Consider the following 14858-nt stretch of genomic DNA (forward strand, 5'->3'; position numbering starts at 1 on the left):
AACCCTAAAAACCTAAACCCTAAACCCTAAACCCTAAAAAACCCTAAACCTAAACCCTAAACCCTCAACCCTGAACCCTAAACCTCTGAACCCTAAACCTAAACCCTGAACCCTAAACCCTGAACCCTGAACCCTAAACCCTAAACCTAAACCCTAAACCCTAAACCCTGAACCCTAAACCCTAAACCCTGAACCCTAAACCCTGAACCCTGAACCCTAAACCCTGAACCCTAAACCCTGAACCCTAAACCCCTTGAAGATTATTATTACCATCACCCTTCTTTCTCTTTTGGATAAAAAGTGTGAATGTCACACACACACACACAGAATTGAAATATACAAGAGAGAAATGTCATAATTGTGAAATGTCATAGTTGTGAAATGTAAAGTAATAGAGCAAAATAAAAAGGGGGGCCACTTTTTTTTATGTAGGATGATAATGTATATATCGGTGACTTGTTGTATTATTATTTGTTCTTTTTTTTTGTCTATTATTTCTCTTCAGTCTGCTGTTGGTAGATGATGATGTTGTAGTAGTGGTGTATAAAGAAGAATTATCAATAGAAGTTCCTTCTGTTGACCTGAGTATGGAACTCATTTCTGAATCTTCTATTGTTGAAGCTCCTGTTGTTAAGGTGTCGTCGTCGTCGTCATCATCAAACTCTTTAAATTCTTTCCTAAGGGACCTTTTACTTCTGCTTCCTCTAGAAGAGGAGTTATTCCCCTTAAGGAAGGAGAGGAAGAGGTGTGATTTATACTTGTAAAAAAAGTATGCCAATGCAGGTAATCCTACTGCAGCTAATACACCAGACACAGCAGCAGGTTCAGCATTAAAGGATGTTCTATCCTGTGATGGACTACATGTTTGTTCCTCAGTAATATGGTGATATACTGTTCTTTCCGTGTCCTTTCTGCACTTAGACCTACTCCTTCACATGTTAGTTGTGATGGTGTTGGAATAGGGTTGCTGTTACCTCCGCTCCTATCGCTGTTATTATATCTCCCAACCAATTTATATAGAATATATAACAGAAGAGACTAGTGGTTCCATGTTCCCCCCTATAGACAATGAACTCACTCTACACAAAGTATTTATAATCTTGTCCTTATAACCTGCAAGATCCCCATATGGTTTTAATGCACCTCCTACCTTTATTTCTATTTCTGTATGTTTATTATTACAATTATTTCCGCTTCCTTGTCCATATTCCAGTGTAGTGCACATCATTATTGAATTCAACTTTTCCAAGCATTTTCCCAACGAATGTAACAAAGAATATATAGCATTCTATACATTTCTAATTTTTCATTTTCCCATTTTGACGAATGTAATATTTTACAAAATGTGATATTTTAAAAAATGTTCTTAAATTTTCCTTACCCCATTGCATGCATCCACCTCCTCCATCTTCTTCCTTTTCCTCTGTGAACATTTTCCCCTATTCTTCATTTATACTATGTTGTATAATAAGTTTTTCATATAGCTTTCCTTCCTTTTTTTTCTTCTTTCTTCCTTTTCTTTTTTCTTCTTTTCCTTCTTATTTCTTCTTTCCTTAGACCCTTCCTTCCTTAGACCCTTTTCCATCCTTCCTCCTCCTTTGACCTTTTCTTTCCTTCCTTCTTAAAACCTTTGTTTTCCTAGCTCTTCTTTTATTTCCTTTTTTTTCTTTCTTTTTTTCGTTCCTCTTTTTCCCTCCTTCTTTCGTTTTCTTTTTTTCTTTCTTTTCCTTCCTTCTTTCCTTTTTTCTTCCCTTATTCCTTCTTTGCTTCTTAAACCTTCCTTTCCTTCTTATTCCTTCTTTCCTCCTAAAGTCAAAATTTCGAACTACGTTATTTTGCACTTAGAAAAAAAATATTCTGCATTCACTCATTCCTTCTTTGCAACATAGATCACATTTGATACATATATGATTGTTCCTGCATTTATTATTTTTTTTTTTATTATTTTTTTTCTTCTTTTTCTTCCATAAATACACTATAAATAACTTACTCACACAGAACATGTGCACTATATTATGTACTATTTTGAGCACCCCGACCTTCTTCCCCTCCTACTCTTTAAATGTGCACATTATACATTTTACTTATATTCATGTACCATCATCCTCCTTCTTCCTTTTCCTACCTTTTCCTTCCTTTTATTTTTTTTAAAATACATGAAAAAAATTTTTTTAAGAAAGGGTTTGTACTCCTTTTTTCTTTTTTTTTTCTTTCTTCCTTTTTCTCGACAACGCCGTTCGTTTGGGAGAGAGAGTATATTTTTTCCCCTTCCATGGACATATATATGTATACATATATATATACATATTATATATAAATGAACAACTCCATAACGTACATATCAAAAATAGAATAAAAGAAGAACAAAAAAAAAACAAAAAAAAAACAAAGAAAAATGAGAAAAGAAAAGAAGAAGCAAAAAATTGCCATTCTTACATAAATAGCAGGTGAAAGGAAAAAATCATACATACATACACATACAACTATATATATATATATATAGTTATATATACATCATATATACATATATATGTATATAATATATATATATATATATGTTGAAGTAAGGAAAAATGTCCATTTTTATAGCACAAAATTTTTATTATACAAGGCAAACGGTGGAAAGGCAAAAAATATATATATAAACATATATATACACATATGCACACATATGCAGATGAACAATAACAACAATGGCAACGCATGCAACGGTACTCAACTTCATTTCCTTATTTAAAGTTGATTTTAGCAGTGTGTACAAACATATAATACCTAATGAATAATGTAATAAGTAATAATGTAAAATGTGTAGTAATGCACATATATATTTTGCTAATTACCCATTTCTAGAAGGAACATTTGGCTCAGTTACCATCGCAGAAGGACTTATACGGAAAAGTACTAGGAAGGAGTGACTCAATTCCATGTACTAAGCATGACGAAGTAGAAAAAGTTAAGGGTCAAATAAAAGCTTATCTTAGAACAGAGCATCGTGCTAAGAATATTGCAGAAGGGTGGTGTTACATACATGACGTAAGGAGGGTTAACAGCCACGCTAATGATCTTTGCTACACTCTCTATTATTGGTTAGGGGGAAAAGTATCGGAATGTGTACAATCTTCTGAATCATTTCAAACCGTCATGGATGATATTTACAGGGAATTGAAAAGATCAGGCCTTGGAAGTGTATGTCAAAATATATGCCATGATATTAACAAAGCCACTTTCGACTCTAGAAAAATAATATATGACTATACTCAAGACCAATTCTTTATTGAGCTGTATTCTCCTCAGAAGGAGAAAGTAACCTCCTGTGATGAAGCATATCACAACCACCTTCAAAAAATAAATGGAGCCTATGGGAGTGTATATAAGGAATGTAAAAGTAGCACTAATAATACCTGCTGTGGCGAATTTAAGGAATTAATTCAAGGAAAAGGAAATAGTGGAACCTTAAATTTAACATGCAAAAATGTTACGAACCCAGGTTTTTCTGGTACTGGTTCTACAGGAACTTGGAATCCAGGTTCTTCTGGTTCCGGTTCTACGGGAACCTGGAACCCCGGTTCTTCTGGTACCGGTTCTACGGGAACTTGGAACCCAGGTTCTTCTGGTACCGGTTCCACCGGAAACCAGAACACTGGTAGTCCAAGACCAGATTCTACAGCTTCCCAAGCTGATGGAAGTGCTGTGGTACCTGCTGCTGTGTCTGGTGGACTTGCTGCAGTAGCATTACCAACATTGGCATATTTTTTTTACAAGTATAAATCGCACCTTTTCTTCCTCTCCTTCCTTAAGGGGAATAACTCCTCTGCAAATGGAAGAAGCAGAAGTAAAAGGTCCCTTAGATGTGAATTGAACAGGTTCTCAAACCACTACGACGACTCAACAACGGAATATTCGTCCGAATATTCTATTCCATATACCTCATCATCATCCAGATGAAGAAGTAAGGTTGCGAGTTGGGTGGAACGAAGGTACTTCCTAAGGGAACAAAGGTTGTTAGGTGGGTGGTAGGTGGAATGAAGGTCGTTAGGGGTGGTGGTTGGTGGAAGGAAGGAAAGGAAGGGGTCTAAGGAAAGAAAGAAAGAAAGAAAGAAGAAAGAAGAAAGAAGAAGAAAAGAGAAAGAAAAAAAGAAAAAGAAAAAAAGGAAAAAAGGAAAAAAGGAAAAAAAAAAACAAGGGAAAGATAGGAATATGCCTACATACATTGTATATATATGCATGCATATATGTGTATATATAAGTATATGCATTAATTATATGTATGTGCATGTACGCATATAATATGGGAAGAAAAAAGGGAAGGAAGGAGGGTGAGGAAGGTAAGGTACGATGTGCTCTGTGTGTATACGTAAACTGCATACTACATACACGTGAACATTTCATAGTAATCCATCTTTTTTTTCCTTTTAAGAAAAAAAACGCAAAATAAAAAACGTGCATACTAAAAATTCTGCTTCAGCTCAAAAGAAAAAAGGAATTTACGCCCTCCCCTGCCTAGTTCCTTCCTTCCTCCCCTTCCTCATATACATAACAAATAATTTAAGTAAAATAATAATAATATCATATATTCCAAACGAACAACCACATACGATACAATGAAATAATATAAATGAATGTATAAAAAGGAACATGTAATAAGAAAAAAAAAAAAAAAATTTTCGATCCCTTTGCATCGCTTCCTCTTCCCTCAATTCCTTTCCCGCTTCCTCAACTTCTTCCCGTTCTTTTCCCTCCTCCCCATTATTATTATTCTATTATTTCATTTTACTTCCCCCTTGCGCCGTTGTTCCTTACATCTTCTCTTTTTTTTTTTTTTTTTTTCTCTGTTCATTATATATATATATATACATATGTGATAACTTTTATACACAGATGTTTTAACTTTGATATACATATGTGATAACTTTGATACACAGATGTGGTCATTTTGATTCACAGAGATGTGTGTGTGTATTTAATTTGTTATGGTTGCTCTCAGAAGAAATTTGAACAATGTGTATTATTATTAGTGTGAAAGAGGAAAAGAAGTAAAAAATATTTTTAGGGCGCACATACTTTCCTACTTTTTTTTATAATCCTTGTTAAGGAAAGGAAGTCGAGCAAATTTCTTACACATGTATGTTCTGTATAAATATATAAGCAGAACAATTTGTAATACATGTTTATTTTATACAAAAGCACACACCTATACACCATGTCAGAAACAGCACCAGTAGCACCGGCAGGAGGAAAATATCTAAATGTACATTTTTTCCTCTTTTTAAAATGATTACATACATAAATATATGTGTGTGCGCACAAGAATTTATTTACATAGTATAATAAAAATATAAAAACACGGAGGAAAACGTATGTGTATACATTCTATGCGTAACCACCACATTTACAGGAAACAAATTTAGAGAACTTGGATTCAAAAATAAAGTTCTATAAACAGGTCAAAGGAACGAGTGTTTACTGCCATTTTAATGGTGAAGGGGGAAAATTAGGAGAAGCGAAGACCAAATTAAATTCATGCACTGAAATTAAAGGTGAAGAGGATAAAATTGCTAAGGGTCTATGTTTTGTAACTTCAAAAAAGAAAGATGCGCAGGAAGAAATAGAACAGGCGTTTGGGGGGTATGTGTATGGTGTGGACGAAGCGGGCCCGGAGGACGAGGACGGATCGGACGACTTGAACGAACGGTTTAATTATTCACTCTGCCATTTTCTCTATTATTGGTTAGGTGACCTTGTATGGAAAAGTAACGGGGGAAATAATGTGACAGATGGTTCTAAATTTTCACAAATTATGCATAAAATTTATGAGGCACTTCCAGAATTTGGTGTTAGCGAAAATTGTACACTCCTATACAAAGACGAAGACACAAACACTACTCACTTGGACAAAACAATTTTTGGTTATCGAAAAACCGTATTTGATTTTACCTTTGATTATAAAGGTATAAAGGGAAAACTGAAGAAATTTGACAACTCCTGTGATGAAAAATATTATGGACACTTAGACCAAGCCTGTAAAGCATTTGAAACTGTAAGTAAAGATTGTAATAGCAAACAGAGTTCATATTGTAAAGAATTTCAAGAGAAGTATGAAACAGACAAGGATCAGAACCCCCTAACCTTAGAAAAAACTGGACCACAGGAGATAGAAGGATCTTCAGGGAAAGTTAATATTTACAAAAACATTAAATTAGAATTAAAATATACAGATCAATATAGGCAGAAGCTCATTGATGAGAAGACTAGAAGTAAAGCACAAGCACAGAACCGTGCAGATGCTCACCAACGGGATGCTCCTGCTCCTCCTCATTCTGCTGCTACCCTTAACCAGGTCAGTACAATAACCACGTCAATAACAACAAACAAACAACATCAAAAACAATAATAATAATAGTAACAAATTTAATGCCCTTCTCTTTAATTTTAGGGTGAATGTACACACATATATTGTGTTCATGATAATATTTTAATATGCACCAATTAGGGGAAGGGATAAGAATAAAAAACACTTTGGGGTTACATATGTATATTCCACTAATTATACTTACAGGACCTGTACTTAGATAATTTACCCTCAAAGCAAGTGTACGACACTCTTGATTTTCAGGATGTCGCACCGAAGAATGAAGGTACCTTCAACCCAATAAAAAGTAGGCTACAGGGTATACACGCAGAATACCCTGATGTGAGTACCTGTATAGATAAGATTGCCAGTGCCTGGTACTATATAACCACAATAATGGGGGAAAGGGATCCACGGTATCCTGGACGTTATAACTTCTTCTATTATTGGTTAGGATCCATACTGTGGGGAAAATTGAAGGACACTAATAAGTTCCCGGAGGCTGTGCGCATAATCTGCACAAAATTACCGGAGGGAAAAGGTACAAGTGGGTGCAAAAATCTGTACGATAAGATCACCAAAGAACAGTTCGACAACATGAAAAAATTGTATAATCATTCTCAGGATTATGAAACTATTAAACAACTACTAAAGCTTAATGGATCCCGTTGTACTGAGAAACTTAAACAATACATGGATGACATCTTCAAAACTTATGATAAAGTGAAAACAGAATGTAATGGTAAGAGTGATGAGTACTGCAACAATTTTGAAAGTAAATATATGCAATACTGTACTAGGGAGTTAGCAAACTTATCATGTTCAGAAGGAATAAGTGCGGCAGCCACCGCCGCTGTCTCTTCCATATTAGGAATAGGAGCACTACCAGCGGCTGTTTTTTTTTTATATAAAGTAATGATCATAATAAATATATACACATATGTATATATATGTATGTATATATATAACTAAATATGTACTTATATATATATGTATGTATGTATATATGTATACATATTTGTACCCCTTAACATTTGCAACCCTCACCTCCTTTCCTTCCACCCCTAACATTCTTTCCCTTCCCGTAACCCTTTTCTTAGCATAATCTTCTACCCTCCTGGATAAAGGACAACTTTTGGGGGGGAGGAAGGAACAATAACGTCAACAGTAGGAACAGCAGTAATAGAAGAAAAGGAAGATCAGGTGGAAAGAACTGGGACACATTAACGGACAATTCAACAACAAACTCTACATACGACTCAACGGACGTTTCCACAGCAGATTCAACCATAGCAGATTCCATAGATGGTTCTACTGTATATGGTGGGCAACATGTTCGAAGGACATATAATGCAGCACGGTATCAAAAGACGAATGAACCAAGAAATAATATAGCTTATCAACGCATGTAAAACACAGTTAAATGTGTAAACACCGTTAAAATGAAAACTGTCAAAATGTGAAAGCCGCTATAAAATGAAAACTGTGTAAAATACGACGAACACAATTAAAAATGAAATCTGTAAAAAGTGCGAACACCGTTAAAAATGAAAACTGTATAAAATATGAACACAGTTAAAATGCGAACACCGTTAAAATGAAAACTGTAAAAAATGTGAACACCGTGAAAATGCGAACACCTTTAAAATGAAAACTGTAAAAAATGTGAAGTCAATTAAAATGCAAACTGTGTAAAATGTGAATACCGTTAAAATGAAACTGTTAAATGGAAACTGTAAAATGTAAACTGTGAAAATGTGAACACCGTTAAAATGAAAACTGTGTAAAAATGTAAACACAGTTAAAATGGAAACTGTAAAATTTGTGAACACCGTTAAAATGAAAACTGTGTAAAAATGTGAATACCGTTAAAATAAAAACTGTGTAAAATGTAAACACCGTTAAAATGAAAACTGTAAAAAATGTGAACACCGTTAAAATGAAAACTGTGTAAAATGTGAACACTGTTAAAATGCAAACTGCGTAAAATGTGAACACAGTTAAAAATGAAAACTGTGTAAAAATGGATGAACACAGTTAAAATGAAAAACTGTGTAAAATGTGAACACAGTTAAAAATGAAAACTGTTTAAAAAATGTGAACACAGTTAAAATGCAAACTGTGTAAAATGTGAACACAGTTAAAAATGAAAACTGTGTAAAAATGGATGAACACAGTTAAAATGAAAAACTGTGTAAAATGTGAAAACAGTTAAAAATGAAAACTGTGTAAAAATGTGAACATCGTTAAAATGAAAACTGTAAAACAGAAACTGCAAAAATGTGAACACAGTTAAAAATGTGCAAACTGTGTAAAATGTGTGAACGCAGTTAAAATAAAAACTGTAAAACGTGAACTGCAAAATGTGAACACAGTTAAAATGTAAACTGCAAAACGTGAACTGTAAAAATGTGAAAACAGTTAAAATGAAAAACTGCGTACAATGTGAACACCGTTAAAATGAAAACTGTAAAACGTGAACTGTAGAAAATGTGAACGCAGTTCAAAATGAAAACTGTAAAAAATGTGAATACCGTTAAAATAAAAACTGTTAGAATATGAACACCGTTAAAATGAAAACTGTGTAAAATGTGAACACAGTTAAAAATGTAAACTCTATAAAATGTGAACTGTTAAAATGTGAACACAGTTGAAAATGAAAACTGTGTAAAATGTGAGCATAGTTATATGAAAACTGTGTAAAATATGAACACAGTTAAAAATGTGCAAACTGTAAAATGTGGACACAGTTAAAATGAAAACTGTAAAAAATGTCGACACAGTTAAAATGAAAACTGTGTAAGATGTGAACACAGTTAAAATAAAAACTGTGTCAAATGTGTGAACAAAGTTAAAAGGAAAACTGTATAAAATGTGAACACAGTTAAAATGAAGAAACTGTAAAGTGTAAACTGTGTAAAATGTGAACGCAGTTAAAATGAAAACTGTTAAAATGTGGACACAGTTAAAATGAAAACTGTAAGATGAGAACTGGTAAAATGTGAACGCAGTTCAAAATGAAAACTGTAAAAAATGTGAATACCGTTAAAATAAAAACTGTTAGAATATGAACACCGTTAAAATGAAAACTGTGTAAAATGTGAACACAGTTAAAAATGTAAACTCTATAAAATGTGAACTGTTAAAATGTGAACACAGTTGAAAATGAAAACTGTGTAAAATGTGAGCATAGTTATATGAAAACTGTGTAAAATATGAACACAGTTAAAAATGTGCAAACTGTAAAATGTGGACACAGTTAAAATGAAAACTGTAAAAAATGTCGACACAGTTAAAATGAAAACTGTGTAAGATGTGAACACAGTTAAAATAAAAACTGTGTCAAATGTGTGAACAAAGTTAAAAGGAAAACTGTATAAAATGTGAACACAGTTAAAATGAAGAAACTGTAAAGTGTAAACTGTGTAAAATGTGAACGCAGTTAAAATGAAAACTGTTAAAATGTGGACACAGTTAAAATGAAAACTGTAAGATGAGAACTGGTAAAATGTGAACGCAGTTCAAAATGAAAACTGTAAAAAATGTGAATACCGTTAAAATGTAAACTGTATAAAATGTGAACACGGTTAAAATGAAAAGCTGTGTAAAATGTGAACACAGTTAAAATGAAAAACTATATAAAATGTGAACACCGTTAAAATGAAAACTGTAAAATGAAAACTGTTTAAAATGTTTACACAGTTAAAAATGAAAAACTGTGTAAAATGTGAACACCGTTAAAATGAAAACTGTGTAAAATGTGAATACCGTTAAAATAAAAACTGTGTAAAATGTAAACACCGTTAAAATGAAAACTGTAAAAAATATCGACACAGTTAAAATGAAAACTGTGTAAAATGTAAACACCGTTAAAATGAAAACTGTGTAAAATGTAAACACCGTTAAAATGAAAACTGTAAAAAATGTCGACACAGTTAAAATGAAAACTGTGTAAGATGTGAACACAGTTAAAATGAAAACTGTGTAAAATGTCAACTGTTAACATGTGAACACAGTTAAAATGAAACTGTGTAAAATGTGGACACCGTTAAATGAAAACTGTGTAAAATGTGGATACCGTTAAATGAAAACTGTGTAAAATGTGAACACAGTTAAATGAAAAACTGTCGAAATGTGAACACAGTGAAAATGAAAACTGTAAAAATTCGAAACAGTAAATTAGCAACGGCGAAGCAGAACAGTGCAAAAAAAAGATTTTAGTCCTTGCCATCGCTGCAGGGCGAAAGAAGTGCAAGGTGCAGCATCAAACGCGCGGGAAGCCAAATTGCGCGGCGCAAAGTTACGCCAGTAATATTTACGAAAAAAACAAGATTGGAAAAAAAAAAAAAAAAAAAAAGTCATGAATGTAATTGATGTTGCGAAAAAAAAAATTTAATAATTTAACGCACAAAAAAACAAGATTGAAGAAAAAAAAAAAAAGAAAAAATTTGCTAATCAAAAATAGCTAATGTACAAATTACGCTCCGCCTAATTAAGCGGAGTTTGATCACCTTCTTCGAAAATATTTCTTAGTCTTTTTCCTTTTTCTTCTTTGTTACACTTCAGAATTTTGTAATGCTCTTGTTTTATATTTCATACTTTTATCGCAGATAATTCACTTAACATGGCAAGTTCCTCCATAGTTCGAGAAGGGTACTATATGCTATAGTAACCCATATTCCGACCCCGGTCATTCTTCCATTCATTTTTATTCTTTCAGACACTGTGTATAGTATATTTTCTGTGGTAATGTGCACTTAAAAAACAGTGTACATCATTATAATGCTTGAGGAATGGAACATTATATATATGTGTGAAACGGTAATTTATATTTCTTCGTCTTTGCTCACTCCTTGTATTATTATTTGCTACCCTTTCGAATTCTATAGAAAATATACTCTCTGTGGTAACGGGCATTTAAAACACGTTGCAGATCATTATAGTTTCTGAGTAGGGGAAGGGAGGATGGACATTACCTACGTTGGTAACCTATATTGTTTCTTCTCTGTCTATTATTTGATCTTCCTGCACGTGATGGTGACCTATCATATATGGTAGAATTATCTGTTACAGATGCTACTGTTGAAGTGTCCGTTGAATCATACGTTGATTCGTATGTTGAGGTGTCGTCGTCGTTGGATGTGTCGTCAAAGTTAGAGTTTGTTGATCTTCTTTTTCTGTTGCTTCTTTTAGGGGAGACGGTGCCTCGTAATCCAGAAAATAAATTGGTATACTTAAAAAAGGGGGGGAAGGAACATGTATAACACATAAGTAGCACACATATATATATGTGTAACTGAAGGCACCCTTTTTTCTTTTTTATACTTTTATTATTATTCATATATAAAAATAATGCACCCAAAATTATTTATATCATTTTCACTATAATTATAATTTCACCTTATATAAAAAGAAAGATGTGATGGCAGCTAATCCTCCTCCTACTGCGGCTATGGAAGAGGCAATGGTGCTTGCAGTGGTGGTAGGGGAATCAGTTCGTTCCAATGTGATTAACTGTTCAGGTACTGCTTTAGTTACCGCTCCATCACACCCTTTTTCTAATAGGTCCTTATACTTTGTGTCATTCCCTCCAGACTTTTCTTCGTTATATTTGATACAACAAGGATCAGTGTTATTATTAGTAGCTGCTGTTGTTGTGCAATCCTTCGTAGCAGCATCATAGACTGAGGAAACTTTGTTTAGGTAATCTTTGTATTTAGTTTCACACCAGTTCTTATCACCGTCCGCTGGTGGTAAGTTGTTGTATATAGTTTGGTAGTCGTGGTAGTAGTCGAAGACGGTTTTTCTGTTTTGGAAGAGGGACCAGTTAACTTTATTAGTAGTGTTTATTTCTTGGCATGCGTTTGGAACACCTAACATGTTTAATGCTGAGTACGCTAAGCCCATATTCATTGAGAATGAATCACTCTTCTTCGAGCTATGTAACATATCCCCTATCCAATAATAAAAAAAATTACAGTATTTTTTATATTCCACATCGTCCCCTCCCTCCCCCTTCTTCCGAGCTGCTAAATACCAAGCGCGCACCACATAATCTACTTTATCATCTTCTAAGAGTGAAAGTAGTAAACCTCCTGCCTCCCACAGTGATGGCGCATCAGTACTGGAGTCCTTGGCACTCCCCAACTCCTTATATATTACGGAGGAAGGTAATTGATCCAAACATTCCTCCTATAAATACCGTGGGTGGAATTGGCCAAATATAAATGTATATATTTCCATACATGTTCCTGTATTACAATATTCTAAGGAACAGTATGGAAATATATACATTACTGCATTGTTCATTTTAAAGAGAAGAAAAAAAAAAAAAAAACTTTCCTTACCGCTGTCACCCCTTGTGCCATTTCTCCTTTTCTCCTGCTGTAATATTCTGATCCATAAGAATTTCATTCCAATATGTGTGTATATCCTTCGGTATATATACAATTTCGCCCCTTCTTGAAGTGTGCATTCGTTGATTATGCATCTGTTCTTCCTGCTTCATTTATACTTATGTATCTGTGTTAAATTTTTATGCGCACACTGGTGAACTTGTTCCCCCTACATACTTATGTGCTCCTTATATATTATATTTTTTCTTTTTAAAGAATAATTTACAGTTAACCTCGACTGTATGTATGTTTATATTATTTATATATTATTCATATATGTAAAGTTTATGTGTGGGTTATATGTGTAGGGTATATTAATTATTGAATACACGAAGTAGAAAGATGGGATGGTAACTTAGGAAGGAAGAGCAGCGTGTGTTTGTTATGGTGTGTGGCACACATTCCTTATTTATTCTTTCCCTTTCTTTTTTTTCGCTTATAAATTCAGATTCCGCATGAGTACTTTTATTTTTTTCACACTACTTCTTTACTATTCCTTATTTGTTCCTTCTTTCCTCCTAAAATAAAAATTCTTCCTTCTCCCCGGAAATGTAATTTTTCCCTTTCCTTAAAGTGAAGAAATTTTAAAATTATGTTATTCAGATTTAAAAAATATTCCGTAATTAGAATCCTTACTAAAAATTTTTTATATAATTTATATACTTAATTTATATCGAGAATTCTACATTCCTCCCATTATTTGTTCCTTCATTTATATATTACACTGAACACATATACCTAGGAAGAATATGTGTGGAATATGTGCAACAGAAGTGTGATTCGTTCATACATTAATATATTTCTTCTTTTTTTTTGGGGGGGGGGTAATTTTCTCTGTGACAAAATTTATATTAGGGCATTCTTTTTTTTGACAATTTTATTTTTTGCAATTTTTTTGTGTGACAAATTTATATTAGGGCATTCTTTTTTTCTTTTTCGGACAATTTTTCTTTTTTTGCAATTTTTTCTCTGTGACAAAATTTATATTAGGGCATTTTCTTTGGACAATTCTTTTTTTGTGCAATTTGTTCTGTGACAAATTTATATTAGGCATTTATTTGGACAATTATTTTTTTGTGCAATTTGTTCTGTGACAAATTTATATTAGGCATTTATTTGGACAATTCTTTTTTTTTGGTGCAATTTTTTCTGTGTGACAAATTTATTTTAGGGCATTTCATTTTCTTTTTGGACAATTCTTTTTGATTAATATTATACCTAAATTACAATAAACACACAGAGAATGAGGCGCATCTTTCCTCTCTCTTTTGTATTAACATTATTATTGCCGCTTCACATGTGAATTGCACATCTAAAAGATGTGTATAGCCATAAAAGAAGGGGGCGGGTGCGAAGCGCTGCTGGCACGCCCAGTGTGGAACATTTCGAGACACCCCGGGCTAACCTCCTGCGCGAACCACTGCGCAAATTCTCGCGCAAAACTTGGAGGAGCACCTTTTCTCAAATATGTCCATAATTGGACCTTAGGAAAAAGAAGGGAAAAACAAATTATAAAAAAAAAAAAAAAATTACAAAGATAAAAATTTGTAAAAAAATTTCATTAACATATTTTGGATCCTGCAGTAATAAAAATTTCTCAACACACGTGTGCGAACTGAAAAATTTTTTTTTTTTTCTGAACTTATATTGATTACACATGAACATGTGAACACTTCCATACAATACCAAAAAAAAGAGAAAATAAAAAAAAAAAAAAAAAAAAAAGAAAAAAAATAATTAAAAAAAGAAGAGAAATAAAGGGTTGTCCTTCTGTTTCTACATTATATGAACTGTATGATTATACATGTCTTTGTTAGAATATTTATTCATTCAATGTTACATTCCACACACAAATGTGTGTGTTCCACAATGTGTGGTGTATGTTGTTTTACATGCGTTGATAACGAATGTTCTTGCCCCTCCTGTTATTACTTCCTCCGGATTCTGACCCACCAAATAAGGATAATTCATCTGTAGAACCTATCGTCGAACCAAGTGTGGAGTATTCCGTTGAACTATCTGCTGTTAAGGTGTCTTCTGTTAGAGTGTCGTCATCAAAGTCGCTTTCAATTGTTGTTCTTCTTCTTTTTATTCTGTTGCTTTTATTGTTGGTG

The 14858-nt window shown here is 33.2% G+C and overlaps 3 protein-coding genes across 3 annotated transcripts; 2 read left to right on the top strand and 1 right to left on the bottom strand.

The window, feature by feature from the left end:
- Nucleotides 1-3141: 3141 nt before the first annotated feature.
- On the top strand, nt 3142-3945 carry PCOAH_00051320 (hypothetical protein; the record flags this gene model as incomplete). The annotated part of the gene is made up of 1 exon (XM_020061914.1): nt 3142-3945. One exon carries the CDS (start codon nt 3142-3144, stop codon nt 3943-3945), a length of 804 nt encoding a protein of 267 aa, XP_019917851.1.
- Nucleotides 3946-5200: 1255 nt separating this feature from the next.
- PCOAH_00051330 (KIR protein) lies at nt 5201-7761 on the top strand (the record flags this gene model as incomplete). Its single annotated transcript, XM_020061915.1, has 5 exons — nt 5201-5248; nt 5396-6254; nt 6338-6399; nt 6557-7261; nt 7450-7761. 5 exons carry the CDS (start codon nt 5201-5203, stop codon nt 7759-7761), a joined length of 1986 nt encoding a protein of 661 aa, XP_019917732.1.
- Nucleotides 7762-11210: 3449 nt separating this feature from the next.
- Nucleotides 11211-12717, bottom strand: PCOAH_00051340 (KIR protein; the record flags this gene model as incomplete). The annotated part of the gene is made up of 4 exons (XM_020061916.1): nt 11211-11295; nt 11455-11582; nt 11750-12541; nt 12697-12717. The coding sequence occupies 4 exons, from the start codon at nt 12715-12717 to the stop codon at nt 11211-11213; spliced, it is 1026 nt and encodes a 341-aa protein (XP_019917615.1).
- Nucleotides 12718-14858: the final 2141 nt, after the last annotated feature.

Source organism: Plasmodium coatneyi, chromosome 14 (assembly GCF_001680005.1).
Source record: "Plasmodium coatneyi strain Hackeri chromosome 14, complete sequence".
Taxonomy (NCBI): Eukaryota; Apicomplexa; class Aconoidasida; order Haemosporida; family Plasmodiidae; genus Plasmodium; species Plasmodium coatneyi.